The sequence below is a fragment of the Engystomops pustulosus genome, chromosome 2, assembly GCF_040894005.1.
Source record: "Engystomops pustulosus chromosome 2, aEngPut4.maternal, whole genome shotgun sequence".
Classification (NCBI taxonomy): domain Eukaryota; kingdom Metazoa; phylum Chordata; class Amphibia; order Anura; family Leptodactylidae; genus Engystomops; species Engystomops pustulosus.
The window spans coordinates 128,839,498-128,859,280 of NC_092412.1; the positions used below are offsets into that span (position 1 = coordinate 128,839,498).

Sequence of the window (19,783 nt, forward strand, 5' to 3'; positions counted from 1 at the left end):
CATTTACTAAGGGCCCGATTCATGTTTTCCCAACGTGTTACCCGAATATTTCAGATTTGTGACGACTTTCCCTGAATTGCCCCAGGTTTTTAGCGCACACGATCAGATTGTGACGCATCGGCACCGGCGTGCATGCAACGGAAATCGGGGGGCGTGGCTGAACGAAAACCCGACGGATTCGGAGAAACCGCCGCATTTAAAAAAAAAAGTGTCGCTGGACACGCGTTTACCTTCACCAGGAATAGGATCGTGAACTCTGGCGGACCTCGGCGGACTTCAGCGCAAGCGCGACACCTGGTGGACGTCGGAGGAACTGCCTTAATGAAGACCCGAATCCACCGCAGAGAACGCGCCGCTTTATCGCAACAGGATCGGGTAAGTAAATCTGCCCCACTATGTTCATTGACAGACTGGGAAAGATTGTATGCAAAGTATGTAAAGATGTCTGTGAAAGGTGCTAGAGGAAGTGTCATGGTTTGAAGAATGTTTGCTGCTGCGGGAGTTGGAGCTCTCATACAGCTACATGGAAGAGTGAATGCACGTGTGCATTAGAACCTTCTTCAAAAATATGCGGTTCCTTCCTTGTGTTCATCAATCAGCCATCAATTTTTTGAAGGGCAATTGCTCCCTGTCACATAGGAAAATGGATACAGTGGTTCCTTGAAACAGAAAACATTGAAACTATGAAATGGCCACCCCAGAGTCCTGACCTAAACCTTGTGGAAAATCTTTGATGACAAAGTTATGGCCAAGAAACCGACAATAGACACAGAATTGTGGAAGAGACTGGAATCACAGCAGAGCATTGTGAGAGACTAGTGATGTTCTAGTGCTGCAGATGTGCTAAATTCATTCAAAGAAAAGACTTGTACAGTTCCTACTGATTGGTGACTGTTGTAACCTTCAGAAAATTTACTTATAATCTTTCTCTGTGCTACAGTCATTGCTGTAATCTAACACGCTCTAATAATCAACACTTTTTTTTCCAAAATAAAGGTTTTATGTTGATCTATTGGTATGGTGTACCCCATACGCAAATTCTTAAAATATTGGTCAATGTAGATCATACATTGTTTTCTAATTTTTATTTACAGTGTATAATTTAGCTACCAAATAGAAAGTGATGTATGTCCTTTATGAAATATTTATAACATTTTAAATATTTCATCTTTTCAGATGTCCTAATGTTTGAGACAGAAGATTTAGTTTTACGGAAGAATGAAAAAAATTTTATTCTCTGCCTGTTAGAAGTGGCTCGACGGGCATCTCGTTTTGGTATGAGTGCCCCAATGCTCATCCAGATGGAGGAGCAAATTGAGGAGGAAATCCGTGAAGAACTGGAACTGCCACCAGTAGAGATCCCTCTCCCTAAACCTCCAAGCCAAAGAAAGCTTTGTGACTTAAAAAATTTGGACCAAATGGTGAGTTAGTATCTTACTATAAAGATATCACATAATGACTATATGTTGTGTATAGGGCAAAAAAATGTAATCTACATGTGACAAAGTCATCACCAGATTCTGTATATCTTGCATTCCTGTTTCAATATAATGAGGATGCTTGTGATACGGACACATTGATTAGAACTACAACCCATTATAATATGATTCAAAATAGTTATGAATGGTGTAATCTAATTGATGGCCATAAACAGGTATTGATACCAAGGGCCAACATTCATTATTTACAGGCGGTCCCCTACTTAAGGACACCCGACTTACAGACAACCCATAGTTACAGACGGACCCCTCTGCCCCATGTGACCTCTGGTGAAGCTCTCTGGATGCTTTACTATAGTCCCAGACTGCAATGATCAGCTGTAAGGTGTCTGTAATGAAGCTTTATTGATAATTCTTGGTCCAATTACACCAAACATTTTGAAACTCCAATTGTCACTGGGGCAAAAGAAAAAAATTGTCTAGAACTTCCATTATAAAATATACAGTTTCGACTTACATACAAATTCAACTTAAGAACAAACCTCCAGACCCTATCTTGTATGTAACCCGGGGACTGCCTGTATTTCTATTCTTTCTATCAACACTGACAAGAAAAGGGTGACGATGTCTTGGACTTTTGAGTTTCAGGCACTATATCTCACCTTCCACTGCAGCTTTGAAGGTGATAATACCATCATGTTATAGACAAGCATCTTGGATATATCTTACATAAATTAGACTTTAAACTATTTAGCATATGCTTAGTTATGCAGAGGATTGTATGTAACTGTATTGACTTTCAACATTGCCAGAATGGGTAAGCTCTCGACCAGATTCCAGCATGTCTCGGCTGAAATCTGATACCATATCTATGCTACACACTCTTATTATTGGCTATACATGGCCATTAGTGGATTATAATATAGGTGGTATTGGGGGTAGCCCAGGGCCCAAGCCTTCTAGTACATCTCCTTGTACATATGTTACTGCTTTACTCAAGAGACATTTCAGGACCTTTCACAGTCCTTGAAAAGTCCTGAAATTGCAGACGTAAAGCTGGCAGAAGCTTCTAGTACAATATGAATGAAGTGAATTCTGAAATTGTAGGGGTAATAATATTCATACAGCCCAGGACTCATGGCAGTCTTAATCTGCCCCTGTATAAGGCAATGGACACTGTTTTTTTCTCTACCCACAAGTTTTGATTGGGGTGAACTTTAGGGATTGTGGGGGCAATCCATTAACAATTCTTTAATGTCATTGAAGCATTTCTTCACCGGTCACATAATGTGCTTCTGTTGTTGTCGATTTCATAATACAGGTGGTCCCCTACTTAAGAACACCCGACTTACAGATGACCCCTAGTTACAAACGGACCTCTGGATGTTAGTAATCTACTGTACTTTAGCCGTAGGTTACAATAAACAGCTACAACAGTTATCAAAGGTGTACTTAAGCTTTACTATTAATCCTGGTTCTTATGACAACCCAACATTTTTTAAATCTTATTGTCACAGAGACAAAAAATGGCTTGGGTTACAATTATAAAGTGTACAGGTCCGACTTACATACAAATTCAACTTAAGAACAAACCTACAGAACCTATCCTGTACGTAACCCGGGGGATGCCTGTACTTGAGTATACAAACAAACTCCTCTTGCAGCAGACTCACATATAGCAATGGCTTGCGACACAAATTTAAATCTTAAATCCTGCACGTAGTCTGAATCCGTCGGATCGCCCGCCCCCAGATTTGTGTCACATGGAAGCTGGTGCAATTGCAACACAAAACAATCACGTGTGACAAAATTTCCAGCGAGATCCCCAAAAAGTCAGGAAAATCGACGAAAATGCGTCCGCTGGACCCTAAGTAAATAAGCCCCAATGAGTTATTAGGGAATATGAGAAGAGGTTGTAAATTGTAGAAGAAAATAATTGCTCCACCACCAATAGCAAAGCGGTAAAAATGCAGTTACATGACAAGAATCTATATAACTAAGCATATGCTAAATAGTTGCAAGTCAAATTTATGTATAAGATAGCCAAGATGGTTGTCTATACAATTATGGTAGTTTCACACTCAAAGCTAGCTGGCAATCTTTGTTGCATACACACTAGTCACAAAAAGTTAGCGAATTTAAGCAGATCAGGTTTATTATTTTATTGTTTGTCAATTGGTGAGAGTTTGCTATGGTTTAAGATTAAATATAAACAGGCATTTCCTTTGGTGCTGCAAAATATCAGTGCAGAATTATTCTCATATTTATGAAGGATAAGATGTCATTAAAGTCATTTATTGGCTAAAGTTGAGATGATATATTATATTGGTACTCAGTGCCTCTGACCACAAGGTAGTTTTAATTGAAATCTACCACTAGCGGGTAGACATATTAAACTTCAAATACTTACCTACTCTCCTCTTGATGTTGATCCCGCCGGTGTCCTTTTCTAAGCTTGACACGCCGGGATCACCTAAAATAGAAACTTATAATTAGCCTGCAGCACGGGGACGAGATGTCTGGTAATTATGCATGCCTCCTGCGTGATGTCACCTCCCTCTCCAACATGGGAGAAGAAGGCATCTGCCATGCAGGAGGCATGAATTCACGCCTCTCACGTGACCTCACCAGTTGAAATTTACAAACACTATATAAAAAGACACATATGCATGTTTTTCTCACTATCTGACTTGAAATCAGAATAATATTTTCCCATTTTAGATCAATTAGAATTAACAAAATTATTTATATATGCCAAATGTCAGAGAAATGAGAGAGATCATTTTTATTACTTTCTGCAAAGTCAAAAGTTTACATACATTAGATTACTATTTGATACTACTACCCTTTAACTGTATGATTATGATTTGGATATCCTTCCACAAGCTACTCACAATAGTTGGTAGGAATTTGGGCCCAACAGAACTGGTGTAACTGAGCCATATTTGCATTGAGCTGCAGGTGCAGCATTTGAAGACATTAATCTGGCTTTGTTATGCTTCTTCCTTCCTGGCAGAGTGGCCATTCAGCTGATGCTGATACAATACATGTTTCACTGTGGATAATGACACTCTCTTACCAGCTTCAGCCAGCATTGTCACAAGGTCTTTTACTTTTGTTCTTGTGTTGATATGCTCATTTTGTACCAAATCACTTTAATCTCTGAGGCACAGAACATGTCTCCTTCCTGAGTGGTGTGATGGCTATCTTGTTTGTACTTACATATAATTGTTTGAACAGATGAACAAGACACCTTCCGGTATCTGGTGATTGCACCCAAGAATGAACCAGACTCTTCCTGATATCCTGTCAAATTTCTTTTGATTTTGCCACGATTTTACACAAAAAAACAGTGTGGTTCAAGTGTGCCTTAAAATAACCCTACAGATGTGTGTCCAAATAACTTAAATTTTCCAATAAATCAGAAGTGGCCAAAATAAATTTAGAAACACGCCATTGTCATATGGGTTGTCCCAAATTAAAGTCATAGTAATCACAGTATCTGTAAACTTTTGATTTTAATGAAAGTAATAAAAATGCCTAAAATTATATCTCTCATTATTCTGGCATTTGGCAAGCATAAATAATTTTGGTTGTCCTAATTAATCTTAAATAAGAAAGGTTTATTTTGATTTCATGTCAGATGAAAACATGCATATGTTTCTTTTTATATAGTGTATGGAAACTTCTGGTTTCAATTGTATTATATTTGTGTTCAAGTCTTTATCTGGATGTAAGCAGTGAGGGTGCATAGGTATGCATCTATTTCATCAGATTATATGGATATATTAAGTGTGTGTATATTGGTTTAGTGAATGATATAATGTACACAGATAAAGATAAATAGACAAGGAATAATGGAAATACTTGTACCAGTTCTGTGTATATGGTTAATCAAGGTTTTGGTTAACAATAATTGATTCAGAAAAACAATGATATAACTGATACTTAAACTGCCATTGTATTGTGCTCCTCTCCTAGCTAAAATCCTACATATACCCATATCCATCTACGGTATATGAGCCATATTATGCATAATCAACCCATGCACTTCATATACAAATCTTGTACTTTTTTGTCTTTTTATTAATAATTAATGTTTCCCATTTGACTCAATGTAAAAGGTGCAGCATTTGGTAAGCAGATGTACATGCCCAGTGCAATTCTGTATGATTAAAGTCTCTGAAGGAAAATACAGAGTTGGAGAATCCAGCACTCTCATCTTTGTTAGGGTAAGTGTTAATTAAATTTTTAATATATACTATATTTATATAAAAACAACTTTTAAGTGGCTGTAAATTATGATTCTATTCTACAGCTCACAGCTTGTTTATAGTCACAGCTTGTTCATAGACTCTCAGGATTTTCAACATTTTGTAGGTCAGTGAACAGAAATACTTTTATTCCACAGACAATGGTTGAATTCCAATCCTCACCTTAAAGGAAACATACCACCAGGAATCTACCTATTAAGGTAGATCGGGTGGTAGGTGCCTCTATTAGATGTGACGATGTCTCTTTTAAGGGCTAATCCTCACGTCCCCGCAATATTTTTATAACTTTTATTTGCCTAATATGCTAATTTTCTAAAGAGGCTACTGGGGCGGGGAGTAGCCGGAGCTGAGGCTACAAGACGCGGCTATTTCACGCCCCAGTAGCATCTTTGATCCTCCTACCAGCATATCTGGCATGCAACTATGAGGAGCTGCTGTTTAGCTTGCATTATCCTGGAGATTTGTACCTTTAAAATACCTATCATCTTGACAATGCAATTGTGGTTACAAATAAAGACAAAACAATAGTGCGATACAATTCAAAACAACAAAAACATTATTGAGACTTTCACAATAGAATTATGTGTAGACAAAATTTACTGTGGCATTATCAATATGGAATATTGCTGTAAGAACAATAGTGACGTCTTCATCTGTCCAAAAATAAAGATAGATTTAATTATGATATTATAATCTAGTCTATGTTTAAAGGTAAAAGCTATTGTGACATAATCTGAATGGAAGTTCACATGATAATGGGATTTTGTTTGGCATAAAGCCAAACTGTTTGTCACGGGTATTCCCAGATCCATGTCGCGAATCACGGGTACACCCGCGCTACGCAGGCTGCCTGTCCCTGTCCCCCTGCCCACAATGGTTGGAATTATATCTGTGAAATGCTGTATTTTTGTTAATAACATTAAATTAGAGAATGTATTATTTTGTTATCCTGAGTATATTTCTTGTCTATATGGGAATACCCCTTTAAGTGCTGAATAGACCACTAGTGCCGGGCAGAACCATTTCTGTCTTGTGACAGTTGGGCACCTGTTCTAACAGTTAGGATCGAGAGGGAGATCCGATCTGGACTGCTTTACCCATTTAAATGAGGGGGGAGATTTATCATTAAGTTTCTGAGGTAAAACTGCTCTAGTTGTCCATGGAATCCAATAAAATTTCAGAGTTCAGATTTAATTTTATAAACAGCTGTGGGAAAATTTAAGCTGGGCTCTGATTCGTTGCCGTGGGCGACTAGAACAGTTCTGCTCTAAGAGACTTATGATAAATCTTCCCTGAGGTGTCTATTAGGTTGCTTGTAACTCTAAAATACACTGCAAATTACATGTATTATAATATAATATACAAGCCACCAAATGAATGCACATAAAATTGTGGGAGTAAAAAGTTTACAAATTGCGGTTGCCCTATACAAAATGGATTTTTTATTGTAAATGTAAAGTAAAAAAAATATTTGGTATTGCCATAATCACATGAACTCTGAGAAAAAAAATATCTTAAAGAGAACCTGTCACCAGGTTTTACCCAACTTAACTACAAGCCCCTGAGGTAGGGTATGAATGTCCTTTGTAGAAATTCTCTCCTTTATGTGTTATCTCACTCATTTACCTATAAAATATCTCCTCTGCAGTAAGGCAAATATGACTCTTCTCACCTAATTTTCACATGAGATTAATCAAATTTAGTGGTTGCAGGGGTGGTGTCAATTCAGAAGCCCTATTTTTTTGTCTAATTTCCAGAAACATAATATATGTGTTATATTATATATATAAGGATATAATTTTCAGGCACAGTTTGCACTTAAATAATCTGCAAACTGATTGCACATAATATTTGAGAAGGCCAAGAAAGATGATGCGTGGCTATCGCAAAATATCAATTTTATTTCAATACAACATTAAAAAGATGAATAAAACAGTGTAAAGACAAACATATTTAACAATTGGTGAAATGTATAGACCACACAGAGGAATAAAAAACATGTGGCCTACGCTTATTTGTCATACTTTCTTTTTTGGTAAACTGATTGCACATGTTTAAGTGCGATCAGTACGTTTAGGGCGGCCAGATAATTGAAGAATGTGCAGACTAATGATAAATCTGGGCCATAGTTGGAAATGTAATTTGCAGATAAAGTTCCAGATTAGAGATGAGCGAGCACTAAAATGCTTGGGTACTCGTTATTCGAGACAAACTTTTCCCGATGCTCGAGTGCTCGTTTCGAGTAACGAGCCCCATTGAAGTCAATGGGAGACTCGAGCATTTTTCAAGGGGACCAAGGCTCTGCACAGGGAAGCTTGGCCAAACACCTGGGAACCTCAGAAAAGGATGGAAACACCACGGAAATGGACAGGAAACAGCAGGGGCAGCATGCATGGATGCCTCTGAGGCTGCTTAAATGCACCATTATGCCAAAATTATGGGCAACAGCATGGCCATGACAGAGTGACAGAATGAAGCTAGATAGCATCTAAAACATCCAATAATTGACCCTGACACTATAGGGGACGGCATGCAGAGGCAGCGGCAGCAGCGGAAGGCTAGAGAGTGGCATGGCGACATACCCTAAATGGACTCAGGCTTCAAACCAATGGGTAGCAGAGAGGAACCAAAGGAGGTGAGCAAGAAGCGCTCAAATAATATCGGTACATGATAAAAGTTTGCCAGTATATTTTGTGGATTACACAGCAGGGTGGCGACAAAGTTAACATGGAAGCCATGAAAACAATCCAAAATTCTGCCTGACACAGCTCGTTTGATAAGGGGACGATGTATGGAGGCAGTGAACTAGTAGTAGATTAAAGGTGCTGCAGTTAAAACTATGTTAGTTGTTTCTTGGCATGGAGCTGGCGCTCCGCTGCCAGGCGAGCTTTCGCCAATCCAAGCCCCTGTCTCTAGGCTACTCCCCAAACAGCACTTCTAAGAACCTTTCGGATAAGATCAAGTGTAGTAGCGTTCTTATAAGTTTGGGATATGGCGGGTGAGGGGAATGTAAACATCTGCGCAAGAAGCGCTGAAATAATATCCGTAAATGAAAAAAGTTTTCCAGTATATTTTGTGGCTTACACAGCAGGGTGGCGACAAAGTTAACAAGTTTGATGTGGAATGCCCTGCAATAGCTCTTGGGCGGTGTGCCTTTTATCACCTAGGCTCAGCAGTTTGAGCACCGCCTGCTGTCGCTTAGCGACGGCACTGCTGCTGTGCCTAGAGCTACCGACTGATGGCGCCATGCCCACGGATGGTAATTCGGAGGAGGAGGAGGTGGAGGAGGGGTGGGAGGATTTGGAGGTATAGTAGGCCTTTGAGACCTGGACCGAGGTAGGCCCCGCAATCCTCTGCGTCGGCAGTATATGACCAGCCCCAGGGTCAGACTCGGTCCCAGCCTGCACCAAGTTAAGTGTAGTAGCGTTCTTATAAGTTTGGGATATGGCGGGTGAGGGGGATGTAAACAGATGCGCAAGAAGCGCTGAAATAATATCCGTAAATGGTAAAAGTTTGCCAGTATATTTTGTGGATTACACAGCAGGGTGGCGACAAAGTTAACAAGTTTGTTGTGGAAGCCATGAAAACAACCCAAAATTCTGCCTGACACAGCACGTTTGATAAGGCGGGCATGTATGGAGGCAGTGAACTAGTAGTAGATTAAAGGTGCTGCAGTTAAAACTATGTTAGTTGGTTCTTGGCATGGAGCTGCCGCTCCGCTGCCAGGCGAGCTTTCGCCAATCCAAGCCCCTGTCTCTAGGCTACTCCCCAAACAGCACTTCTAAGAACCTTTTGTATAAGATCAAGTGTAGTAGCGTTCTTATAAGTTTAGGATATGGCGGGTGAGGGGAATGTAAACAGATGCGCAAGAAGCGCTGAAATAATATCCGTAAATGGTAAAAGTTTGCCAGTATATTTTGTGGATTACACAGCAGGGTGGCGACAAAGTTAACAAGTTTGTTGTGGAATCCATGAAAACAACCCAAAATTCTGCCTGACACAGCACGTTTGATAAGGCGGGCATGTATGGAGGCAGTGAACTAGTATGTCAGGATCCGAACCCAGAACCTCTTGTATCCCAGGCAGTAGCTCTTCCCACTGAGCTACTGGCCTTCTGGACAGCTCCAGTTCTGAATCAGTTCCACAGTTTTGTTCCTTGATCCATGCCTTGATTACCTAATTGACCACAGCCTTGAACTGCCTATTTAGTGAAGCCTTGACACTCCCTCTTTGCCAGATTATTGTGCATCCAGCCATAGTCCAGCAACTCTCCTGAGCCTCCTGCAACTGCTATGTTTATCTGTGTACCGAACCTGGACTGCTATTGACTACGCCTCTGCCTTATCCTTTAAACTGCTCTGCTTATCTGTGTACCGAACCTGGACTGCTATTGACTACGCTTCTGCCTTATCCTTCAATCTGCTCTGCTTATCTGTGTACCGAACCTGGACTGCTTGTCCACGCTTGCTTCAGCTACTCTATCTGCTGGATTGTCAGCCACTGGACTCCCACCTGCTTCCAGACCTTGGCGATTCCACATACAGGTGAGCAATCGTATTAATATCCTTACAGAATAATCTGGCCAAATTATGGAGTCACCTATCAAGAAAAATTTTCTCAGTTACAAACTGTGGTACATAGCCAACAAAGAGAGATTATTGAATTAAAACGACAAGTGTTGGAGGTGCGCAACTCAGCTGGAGACCCTCGTATGCCATTGCCATCAAAGTTTGGTGGTGATCGTCGTCATTTCCGAGGTTTTCTTAATCAGTGCAACATATATTTTGAAATGCAACCTACCCCATTTACTACTGAGAAGAAAAAAGTGCTGTTTATTATCAATCTGCTGACAGATGAAGCTCTTGCATGGGCCTCTCCATATGTAGAAAAGGAAAGTGATATTTTAAGCAATTTTGATGACTTTATTACTGCTATGAGTCAAGTTTTTGATGACCCCAATCGATGTTTCACAGCTGAAGCCAAACTGCATAATTTGAAGCAGGGAAAACGTTCAGTTGCTGAATATACGGCAGAATTTCGTCGATGGGTAGCTGATACTACATGGAATCCAGCAGCCCAGAAAAGTCAGTTTCGGCGAGGGCTTGCTGAACAAGTGAAAGATGAACTTGCCAGAGTGGAAAATCCAGTAGATTTGGAGAAATTTATTCAGCTGTGTATCAATATTGATCAGAGACTTACTGACAGAAGAAGGGAAAAATTGTGGGCATTGGAGAATAGACCTGCCTATTCCTTCAGTCAAACTACCCAGCGAAATACAGAATCAATACCTGAACCAATGCAAATTGATGTTATTCGAAAACCACTTTCTATGGCGGAAAAGGAGAGACGATTTTCAGAAAATCTTTGCCTTTATTGTGGAGGATCAGGGCATTATGCATTGAAATGTCCAAACAAATTCAACAGAACGATTGCTGTCACTGACATCCAAGAACAAATCAAGTCAGAAATCTCTAATCAATCAGACTCAGGAATAAATTCTATTTCTCCTTTAGCACTGAATGAGGACAAAATATTAATACCACAGTCTCATTTTATTGTGCCAATTCATATCTGTACGGAAACTCAAGAGATTTCTTGTTCTGCTTTGATAGACTCTGGGGCTGGTGGAAACTTTATGGACGTAACCTTTGCTCAAGATAATAATATTTCACTGTTAACAAAGTCAGCACCTGTAGACATGGAAACGGTTGATGGATCACCACTGTCGTCTGGACCTGTTACTCATGAGACTGTGCAACTTCAAGTTTTCTTCAAACCTGATCATCATGAAAGCATTCAATTTTCACTAATTGCTTCTCCAAAGTTTCCAGTGATTTTGGGTATCCCTTGGCTTTCTATTCATAATCCAACCATAGATTGGAAAACACACACTATACAGTTCCACTCAGAATTTTGTCAACTAAATTGTTTGCCTAAACCTAATTATTCATTGCCTGAAAACTCCTCAATATCTGAACTTTCCACTAAAGATTTGCTACCCCCATCATATAAAGAATTTCAAGATGTTTGTGATAAGAAAAATGCAGATAAGCTACCTCCACATCGTCCATACGACTGCCCAATAGAACTGTTACCTGGTGCTAAAATACCTTTTGGTCGTATCTACTCCCTTTCTGAACCAGAACTGAAGGCATTAAAGGAATACCTGGATGAAAATTTGGAAAAAGGATTTATTCGGCCATCCACGTCTCCAGCTGGGGCACCATTGTTCTTTGTGGAGAAGAAAGATTCCACCTTAAGACCCTGCATTGATTATAGGGAACTTAACAACGTCACAGTTAAAAACCGATATCCTCTGCCTTTAATCCCAGAATTACTTGAAAGGCTTCGTGCAGCTAAAATATTTACCAAGCTCGATCTAAGAGGGGCATATAACCTTGTTCGAATCCGTCCAGGAGATGAATGGAAAACTGCTTTCAGGACACGTTATGGACACTTCGAATATCTTGTAATGTCCTTTGGACTTTGCAATGCCCCAGCCACCTTCCAACACTTTATCAACGATGTTTTTAGAGACCTACTTGATCAATTTGTTATTGCTTACTTGGATGATATCTTAATATTCTCTGAAAATCTGGAGCAACATCGTAAACATGTCCGCGCTGTACTTCAACGACTTCGAGAACACTGCTTATATATCAAACTTGAGAAATGTGAATTTGAGCAGACGACCATTCAATTTCTGGGGTACATCATCTCACCAGAAGGTCTGAGTATGGATCCTGGCAAAGTCAAGGCTGTTGTTGATTGGCCAATTCCAAGGAATGAAAAAGAAGTTCAGAGATTCATTGGTTTTGCTAACTTTTACAGAAAATTCATCAGAAATTTTTCCAAGATCATTGCACCAATTACTGAACTCACAAAGAAAACAGTCCCCTTTTCTTGGACTCAAAAGGCCGATGATGCTTTCACACAATTAAAGACTCTCTTTATATCGGCACCAATATTAATTCATCCAAATCCAGACTTACCATTTACTGTTGAAGTTGATGCGTCTGTTTCAGCAGTAGGAGCTATCCTGTCTCAGAGATCTGGAGATAAGATGTTGCTTCACCCCTGTGCTTATTTTTCTCGTCAAATGTCTTCAGCAGAAAGAAATTATGACATTGGAAATAAAGAACTTCTAGCAATCAAATGTGCATTTTCTGAGTGGAGACATCTATTGGAGGGATCTCCTAATCCTGTAACTGTATTTACTGATCATAGAAATCTGGAGTTTATCCGTGGGTCCAAAAGACTGTCCTCAAGACAAGCTAGATGGAGTTTATTCTTTTCTAGATTTAACTTCATTATTACTTACAGACCTGGATCAAAAAATGGTAAAGCTGATGCTTTATCCAGGATGTTCGCAGAGCCCACACAAGGAGATAAATGTGAAAGCACCATCTTACCTGAGAAGAACTTTGTTGGGGTTACACATTCTAAGGAGTTCCTGAATTTACTTAAGGATGGATATGCAAATGACGCAGTGCTAAGTCACCCTCCAAGGAATATTAACCTCTGCTTCACAAATGGATTCTGGAGAAAAGACCACCAGTTATACATACCAGAGAGTGCACGACTTGCTGTTTTAAGATTAGTTCATGATTCTAAGCTGGCTGGACATTTAGGCATCAAGAAAACTCGGGAACTTCTATCTCGTTCCTTTTGGTGGCCAACCTTTAGGAAAGATGTCAGGAAGTATGTTTCATCATGTTTAATTTGTGCTCAAAATAAAACTCCCCGTTCTTCTCCGTTAGGGTTGCTGCAACCACTTCCTGTACCCTCTCGTCCCTGGGGATCAATCTCTATGGATTTTGTGGTTGATCTACCTCCTTCCAAGGGAATGACCACCATCCTTGTTGTTGTCGACCGTCTTACAAAGATGGCCCATTTCATACCAGCTAAGGGAATACCTACTGCGGAACAAACTGCTGATCTTATGATTCGGGAAATATTCAGACTGCATGGAATTCCTGACAATGTGGTTTCTGATCGAGGTGTGCAATTTACCTCTAAATTTTGGAAAAGTTTTTGCTCTGCTCTAGGCATAGGAGTAAACTTGTCCTCTGCCTTTCATCCTCAATCAAATGGACAAACGGAAAGAACCAATCAAAGTCTTGAGCAATACCTTCGTTGCTTCATAACGTATCTTCAGGATGACTGGACTGATTATCTACCCACAGCTGAATTTGCATACAACAATTCTGAGCACAGTTCAACATTACAAAGTCCTTTTTATGCCAATACAGGGCTTCATCCAGTTTTCATTCCAGATTTACCAATTTCAACCACACTTCCAGCTGTAACCGAACGTCTAACTCTATTGCAGAAGGTTCAAGAAAAGATTGTCGAGAACTTGCATGATGCACAAAAACAATTTAAACAGGCTGCTGACAAACATCGAAAAACTACCCCTATTTTTCATGTGGGGGATAAAGTGTGGCTCTCTACAAAAAAATTTAAAGCTGCAAGTTCCTTCTCCAAAACTTGGCCAGAAATATATTGGGCCATTTCAAATATCCGCTCAAATTAATGACGTCACCTTTCGATTAAAACTACCTGAATCTATGAAGGTCCATCCTGTCTTCCATTGTTCACTCTTTAAAGTTTATAATGAAAATACCTTTCCAGGTCGCGTTTTGCCTCCTCCACCACCAGTAACTGTGCAGGGTGAAGAAGAATATGTTGTTGAAAAGATCTTGGACTCGAGAATTCATCGAAATAAGCTTCAGTACCTAATCAAGTGGAAGGGATATGGCCTTGAGGAAAATTCTTGGGAACCAGTGGAAAATGTTCATGCTCCTAGACTTGCCAGAGAATTTCATCAAAGACACCCTGACAAACCAGACCCTAGGATGCCCAGAGGTCATCCTGGAAGAAGGGGAGTACTGTCAGGATCCGAACCCAGAACCTCTTGTATCCCAGGCAGTAGCTCTTCCCACTGAGCTACTGGCCTTCTGGACAGCTCCAGTTCTGAATCAGTTCCACAGTTTTGTTCCTTGATCCATGCCTTGATTACCTAATTGACCACAGCCTTGAACTGCCTATTTAGTGAAGCCTTGACACTCCCTCTTTGCCAGATTATTGTGCATCCAGCCATAGTCCAGCAACTTTCCTGAGCCTCCTGCAACTGCTATGTTTATCTGTGTACCGAACCTGGACTGCTATTGACTACGCCTCTGCCTTATCCTTTAAACTGCTCTGCTTATCTGTGTACCGAACCTGGACTGCTATTGACTACGCTTCTGCCTTATCCTTCAATCTGCTCTGCTTATCTGTGTACCGAACCTGGACTGCTTGTCCACGCTTGCTTCAGCTACTCTATCTGCTGGATTGTCAGCCACTGGACTCCCACCTGCTTCCAGACCTTGGCGATTCCACATACAGGTGAGCAATCGTTTTCCAGTATATTTTGTGGCTTACACAGCAGGGTGGCGACAAAGTTAACAAGTTTGATGTGGAATGCCCTGCAATAGCTCTTGGGCGGTGTGCCTTTTATCACCTAGGCTCAGCAGTTTGAGCACCGCCTGCTGTCGCTTAGCGACGGCACTGCTGCTGTGCCTAGAGCTACCGACTGATGGCGCCATGCCCACGGATGGTAATTCGGAGGAGGAGGAGGTGGAGGAGGGGTGGGAGGATTTGGAGGTATAGTAGGCCTTTGAGACCTGGACCGAGGTAGGCCCCGCAATCCTCTGCGTCGGCAGTATATGACCAGCCCCAGGGTCAGACTCGGTCCCAGCCTGCACCAAGTTAAGTGTAGTAGCGTTCTTATAAGTTTGGGATATGGCGGGTGAGGGGGATGTAAACAGATGCGCAAGAAGCGCTGAAATAATATCCGTAAATGGTAAAAGTTTGCCAGTATATTTTGTGGATTACACAGCAGGGTGGCGACAAAGTTAACAAGTTTGTTGTGGAAGCCATGAAAACAACCCAAAATTCTGCCTGACACAGCACGTTTGATAAGGCGGGCATGTATGGAGGCAGTGAACTAGTAGTAGATTAAAGGTGCTGCAGTTAAAACTATGTTAGTTGGTTCTTGGCATGGAGCTGCCGCTCCGCTGCCAGGCGAGCTTTCGCCAATCCAAGCCCCTGTCTCTAGGCTACTCCCCAAACAGCACTTCTAAGAACCTTTTGTATAAGATCAAGTGTAGTAGCGTTCTTATAAGTTTAGGATATGGCGGGTGAGGGGAATGTAAACAGATGCGCAAGAAGCGCTGAAATAATATCCGTAAATGGTAAAAGTTTGCCAGTATATTTTGTGGATTACACAGCAGGGTGGCGACAAAGTTAACAAGTTTGTTGTGGAATCCATGAAAACAACCCAAAATTCTGCCTGACACAGCACGTTTGATAAGGCGGGCATGTATGGAGGCAGTGAACTAGTAGTAGATTAAAGGTGCTGCAGTTAAAACTATGTTAGTTGGTTCTTGGCATGGAGCTGCCGCTCCGCTGCCAGGCGAGCTTTCGCCAATCCAAGCCCCTGTCTCTAGGCTACTCCCCAAACAGCACTTCTAAGAACCTTTTGTATAAGATCAAGTGTAGTAGCGTTCTTATAAGTTTAGGATATGGCGGGTGAGGGGAATGTAAACAGATGCGCAAGAAGCGCTGAAATAATATCCGTAAATGGTAAAAGTTTGCCAGTATATTTTGTGGATTACACAGCAGGGTGGCGACAAAGTTAACAAGTTTGTTGTGGAAGCCATGAAAACAACCCAAAATTCTGCCTGACACAGCACGTTTGATAAGGCGGGCATGTATGGAGGCAGTGAACTAGTAGTAGATTAAAGGTGCTGCAGTTAAAACTATGTTAGTTGGTTCTTTGCATGGAGCTGGCGCTCCGCTGCCAGGCGAGCTTTCGCCAATCCAAGCCCCTGTCTCTAGGCTACTCCCCAAACAGCACTTCTAAGAACCTTTTGTATAAGATCAAGTGTAGTAGCGTTCTTATAAGTTTGGGATATGGCGGGTGAGGGGAATGTAAACAGATGCGCAAGAAGCGCTGAAATAATATCCGTAAATGGTAAAAGTTTGCCAGTGTATTTTGTGGATAACACAGGGTGGCGACAAAGTTAACAACTTTGATGTGGAATCCATGAAAACAACCCAAATTTCGGCCTGACAAACCTCGTTTGATAAAGGGACGATGTATGGAGGCAGCTATATGGACGACTTTTGGAGGTAGCAATGGAGACAACGTGTGGAGGCTGCTATGGAGACAATTCAATTTGGATAGTGCCTGTATGTGGCAGTCCAAAAAATTTTTCAAACCAGAGGAGCAGGTAGGTGGCCCTCCAGAAAAATGGAATAGATTGAGTGCCTGTATGTGGCAGTCCAAAAAAGTTTTTAAACCAGAGGAGCAGGTAGGTGGCCCTCCAGAAAAATTGAATAGATTGAGTGCCTGTATGTGGCAGTCCAAAAAAGTTTTTAAACCAGAGGAGCAGGTAGGTGGCCCTCCAGAAAAATTGAATAGATTGAGTGCCTGTATGTGGCAGTCCAAAAAAGTTTTTAAACCAGAGGAGCAGGTAGGTGGCCCTCCAGAAAAATGGAATAGATTGAGTGCCTGTATGTGGCAGTCCAAAAAAGTTTTTAAACCAGAGGAGCAGGTAGGTGGCCCTCCAGAAAAATTGAATAGATTGAGTGCCTGTATGTGGCAGTCCAAAAAAGTTTTCAAACCAGAGGAGCAGGTAGGTGGCCCTCCAGAAAAATGGAATAGATTGAGTGCCTGTATGTGGCAGTCCAAAAAATTTTTCAAACCAGAGGAGCAGGTAGGTGGAGCTCCAGAAAAATTGAATAGATTGAGTGCCTGTATGTGGCACTCCCAAAAATTGTTTAAAACAGAGGACCGGGTCGGTGGCCCTCCAGAAAAATTAAATGCATAAAGTACTATAGGTAGAGCCAGTGGGCCCTGTCAAAAAATAGCCAGTTTCCTCTGCTTTACTGTACAAAGAGCAGGAGAAGGAGGAAAATGAGGAGGAGGAGGAGGAGTGGATAAATTATTCAGGTTGAGCTTCCTTCACCTGCTGGAGATTGGAAATTAGGAGAAATCCATGCTTTATTCATCTAGATAAGCGTCAGCCTGTCAGCGCTGTCAGTCGACAGGCGTGTACGCTTATCGGTGATGATGCTACCAGCTGCACTGAAAACCCGCTCGGACAAGACGCTAGCGGCAGGGCAGGCAAGAACCTCCGAGGCGTACAGCGCCAGTTCGTGCCACATGTCCAGCTTTGAAACCCAGTAGTTGTAGGGAGCTGTGTGATCATTTAGGACGATGGTATGGTCAGCTACGTACTCCCTCACCATCTTTCTGTAAAGATCAGCCCTACTCTGCCGAGACTGGGGACAGGTGACAGTGTCTTGCTGGGGTGACATAAAGCTGGCAAAAGCCTTGTAAAGCGTACCCTTGCCAGTGCTGGACAAGCTGCCTGCTCGCCTACTCTCCCTTGCTACTTGTCCCGCAGAACTACGCACTCTGCCGCTAGCGCTGTCAGAAGGGAAATACTGTTTCAGCTTGTGCACCAGGGCCTGCTGGTATTCATGCATTCTCACACTCCTTTCCTCTCCAGGGATGAGAGTGGAAAGATTTTGCTTGTACCGTGGGTCCAGGAGAGTGAACACCCAGTAATCGGTGCTGGAATAAATTCTTTGAACGCGAGGGTCACGGGATAGGCAGCCTAGCATGAAATCTGCCATATGCGCCAGAGTACCAACGCGTAAGAATTCGCTCCCCTCACTGGCCTGACTGTCCATTTCCTCCTCCTCCAACTCCTCCAATTCCTCTTCTTCTGCCCATACACGCTCAACAGTGAAGGACTCAACAATGGTCCCCTCTTGTGTCTCGCCAACATTCTCCTCCTCTTCCTCCTCATCCTCCTCCACCTCCACCTCCTCCGATATGCGCTGAGAAACAGACCTAAGGGTGCTTTGGCTATCAACAAGGGAATCTTCTTCCCCCGTCTCTTGTGAGGAGCGCAAAGCTTCCGACTTCATGCTGACCAGAGAGTTTTTCAACAGGCCAAGCAGCGGGATGGTGAGGCTGATGATGGCGGCATCGCCACTGACCATCTGTGTTGACTCCTCAAAGTTACTCAGCACCTGACAGATATCAGACATCCACGTCCACTCCTCATTGTAGACTTGAGGAAGCTGACTGACCTGACTACCAGTTCTGGTGGAAGTTGACATCTGGCAGTCTACAATCGCTCGGCGCTGCTGGTAAACTCTGGATAACATGGTCAGTGTTGAATTCCACCTCGTGGGCACGTCGCACAACAGTCGGTGAGCGGGCAGTTGGAGGCGGCGCTGCGCTGCCCTGAGAGTGGCAGCATCTGTGCTGGACTTCCTGAAATGCGCACAGATGCGGCGCACCTTCGTGAGCAAATCAGACAGATTGGGGTATGTCTTGAGGAAACGCTGAACTATCAGATTTAACACATGGGCCAGGCATGGCACATGTGTCAGTCTGCCGAGTTGCAGAGCCGCCACCAGGTTACGGCCATTGTCACACACAACCATGCCTGGCTTCAGGTTCAGCGGTGCCAGCCACAGATCAGTCTGCGCCGTGATGCCCTGTAATAGTTCTTGGGCGGTGTGCCTTTTATCGCCTAGGCTCAGCAGTTTGAGCACCGCCTGCTGTCGCTTAGCGACGGCACTGCTGCTGTGCCTAGAGCTACCGACTGATGGCGCCATGCCCACGGATGGTCGTTCGGAGGAGGAGGTGGAGGAGGGGTGGGAGGAGGAGGAGGCATAGTAGGCCTCAAACACCTGGACCGAGGTAGGCCCCGCAATCCTCGGCGTCGGCAGAATATGACCAGCCGCAGGGTCACACTCGGTCCCAGCCTCCACCAAGTTAACCCAATGTGCCGTCAGAGATATATAGTGGCCCTGCCCGGCAGCACTCGTCCACGTGTCCGTGGTCAGGTGGACCTTGTCAGAAACGGCGTTGGTCAGGGCACGGATTATGTTGTCTGACACGTGCTGGTGCAGGGCTGGGACGGCACATCGGGAAAAGTAGTGGCGGCTGGGGACCGAATACCGAGGGGCGGCCGCCGCCATGAGGCTGCGAAAGGCCTC

General features: G+C 42.6%; 1 protein-coding gene across 1 annotated transcript in view; it reads left to right on the forward strand.

Moving 5' to 3' along the window:
- GAS2L2 (growth arrest specific 2 like 2) overlaps positions 1-19,783 on the forward strand; it is a 47,400-nt gene that overhangs the window by 13,756 nt on the left and 13,861 nt on the right. The window contains exons 3-4 of the mRNA XM_072136383.1: positions 1,177-1,421; positions 5,564-5,671. Coding sequence (XP_071992484.1) covers positions 1,177-1,421; positions 5,564-5,671 — 353 coding nt within the window. The remainder of the gene's footprint in view (positions 1-1,176; positions 1,422-5,563; positions 5,672-19,783) is intronic.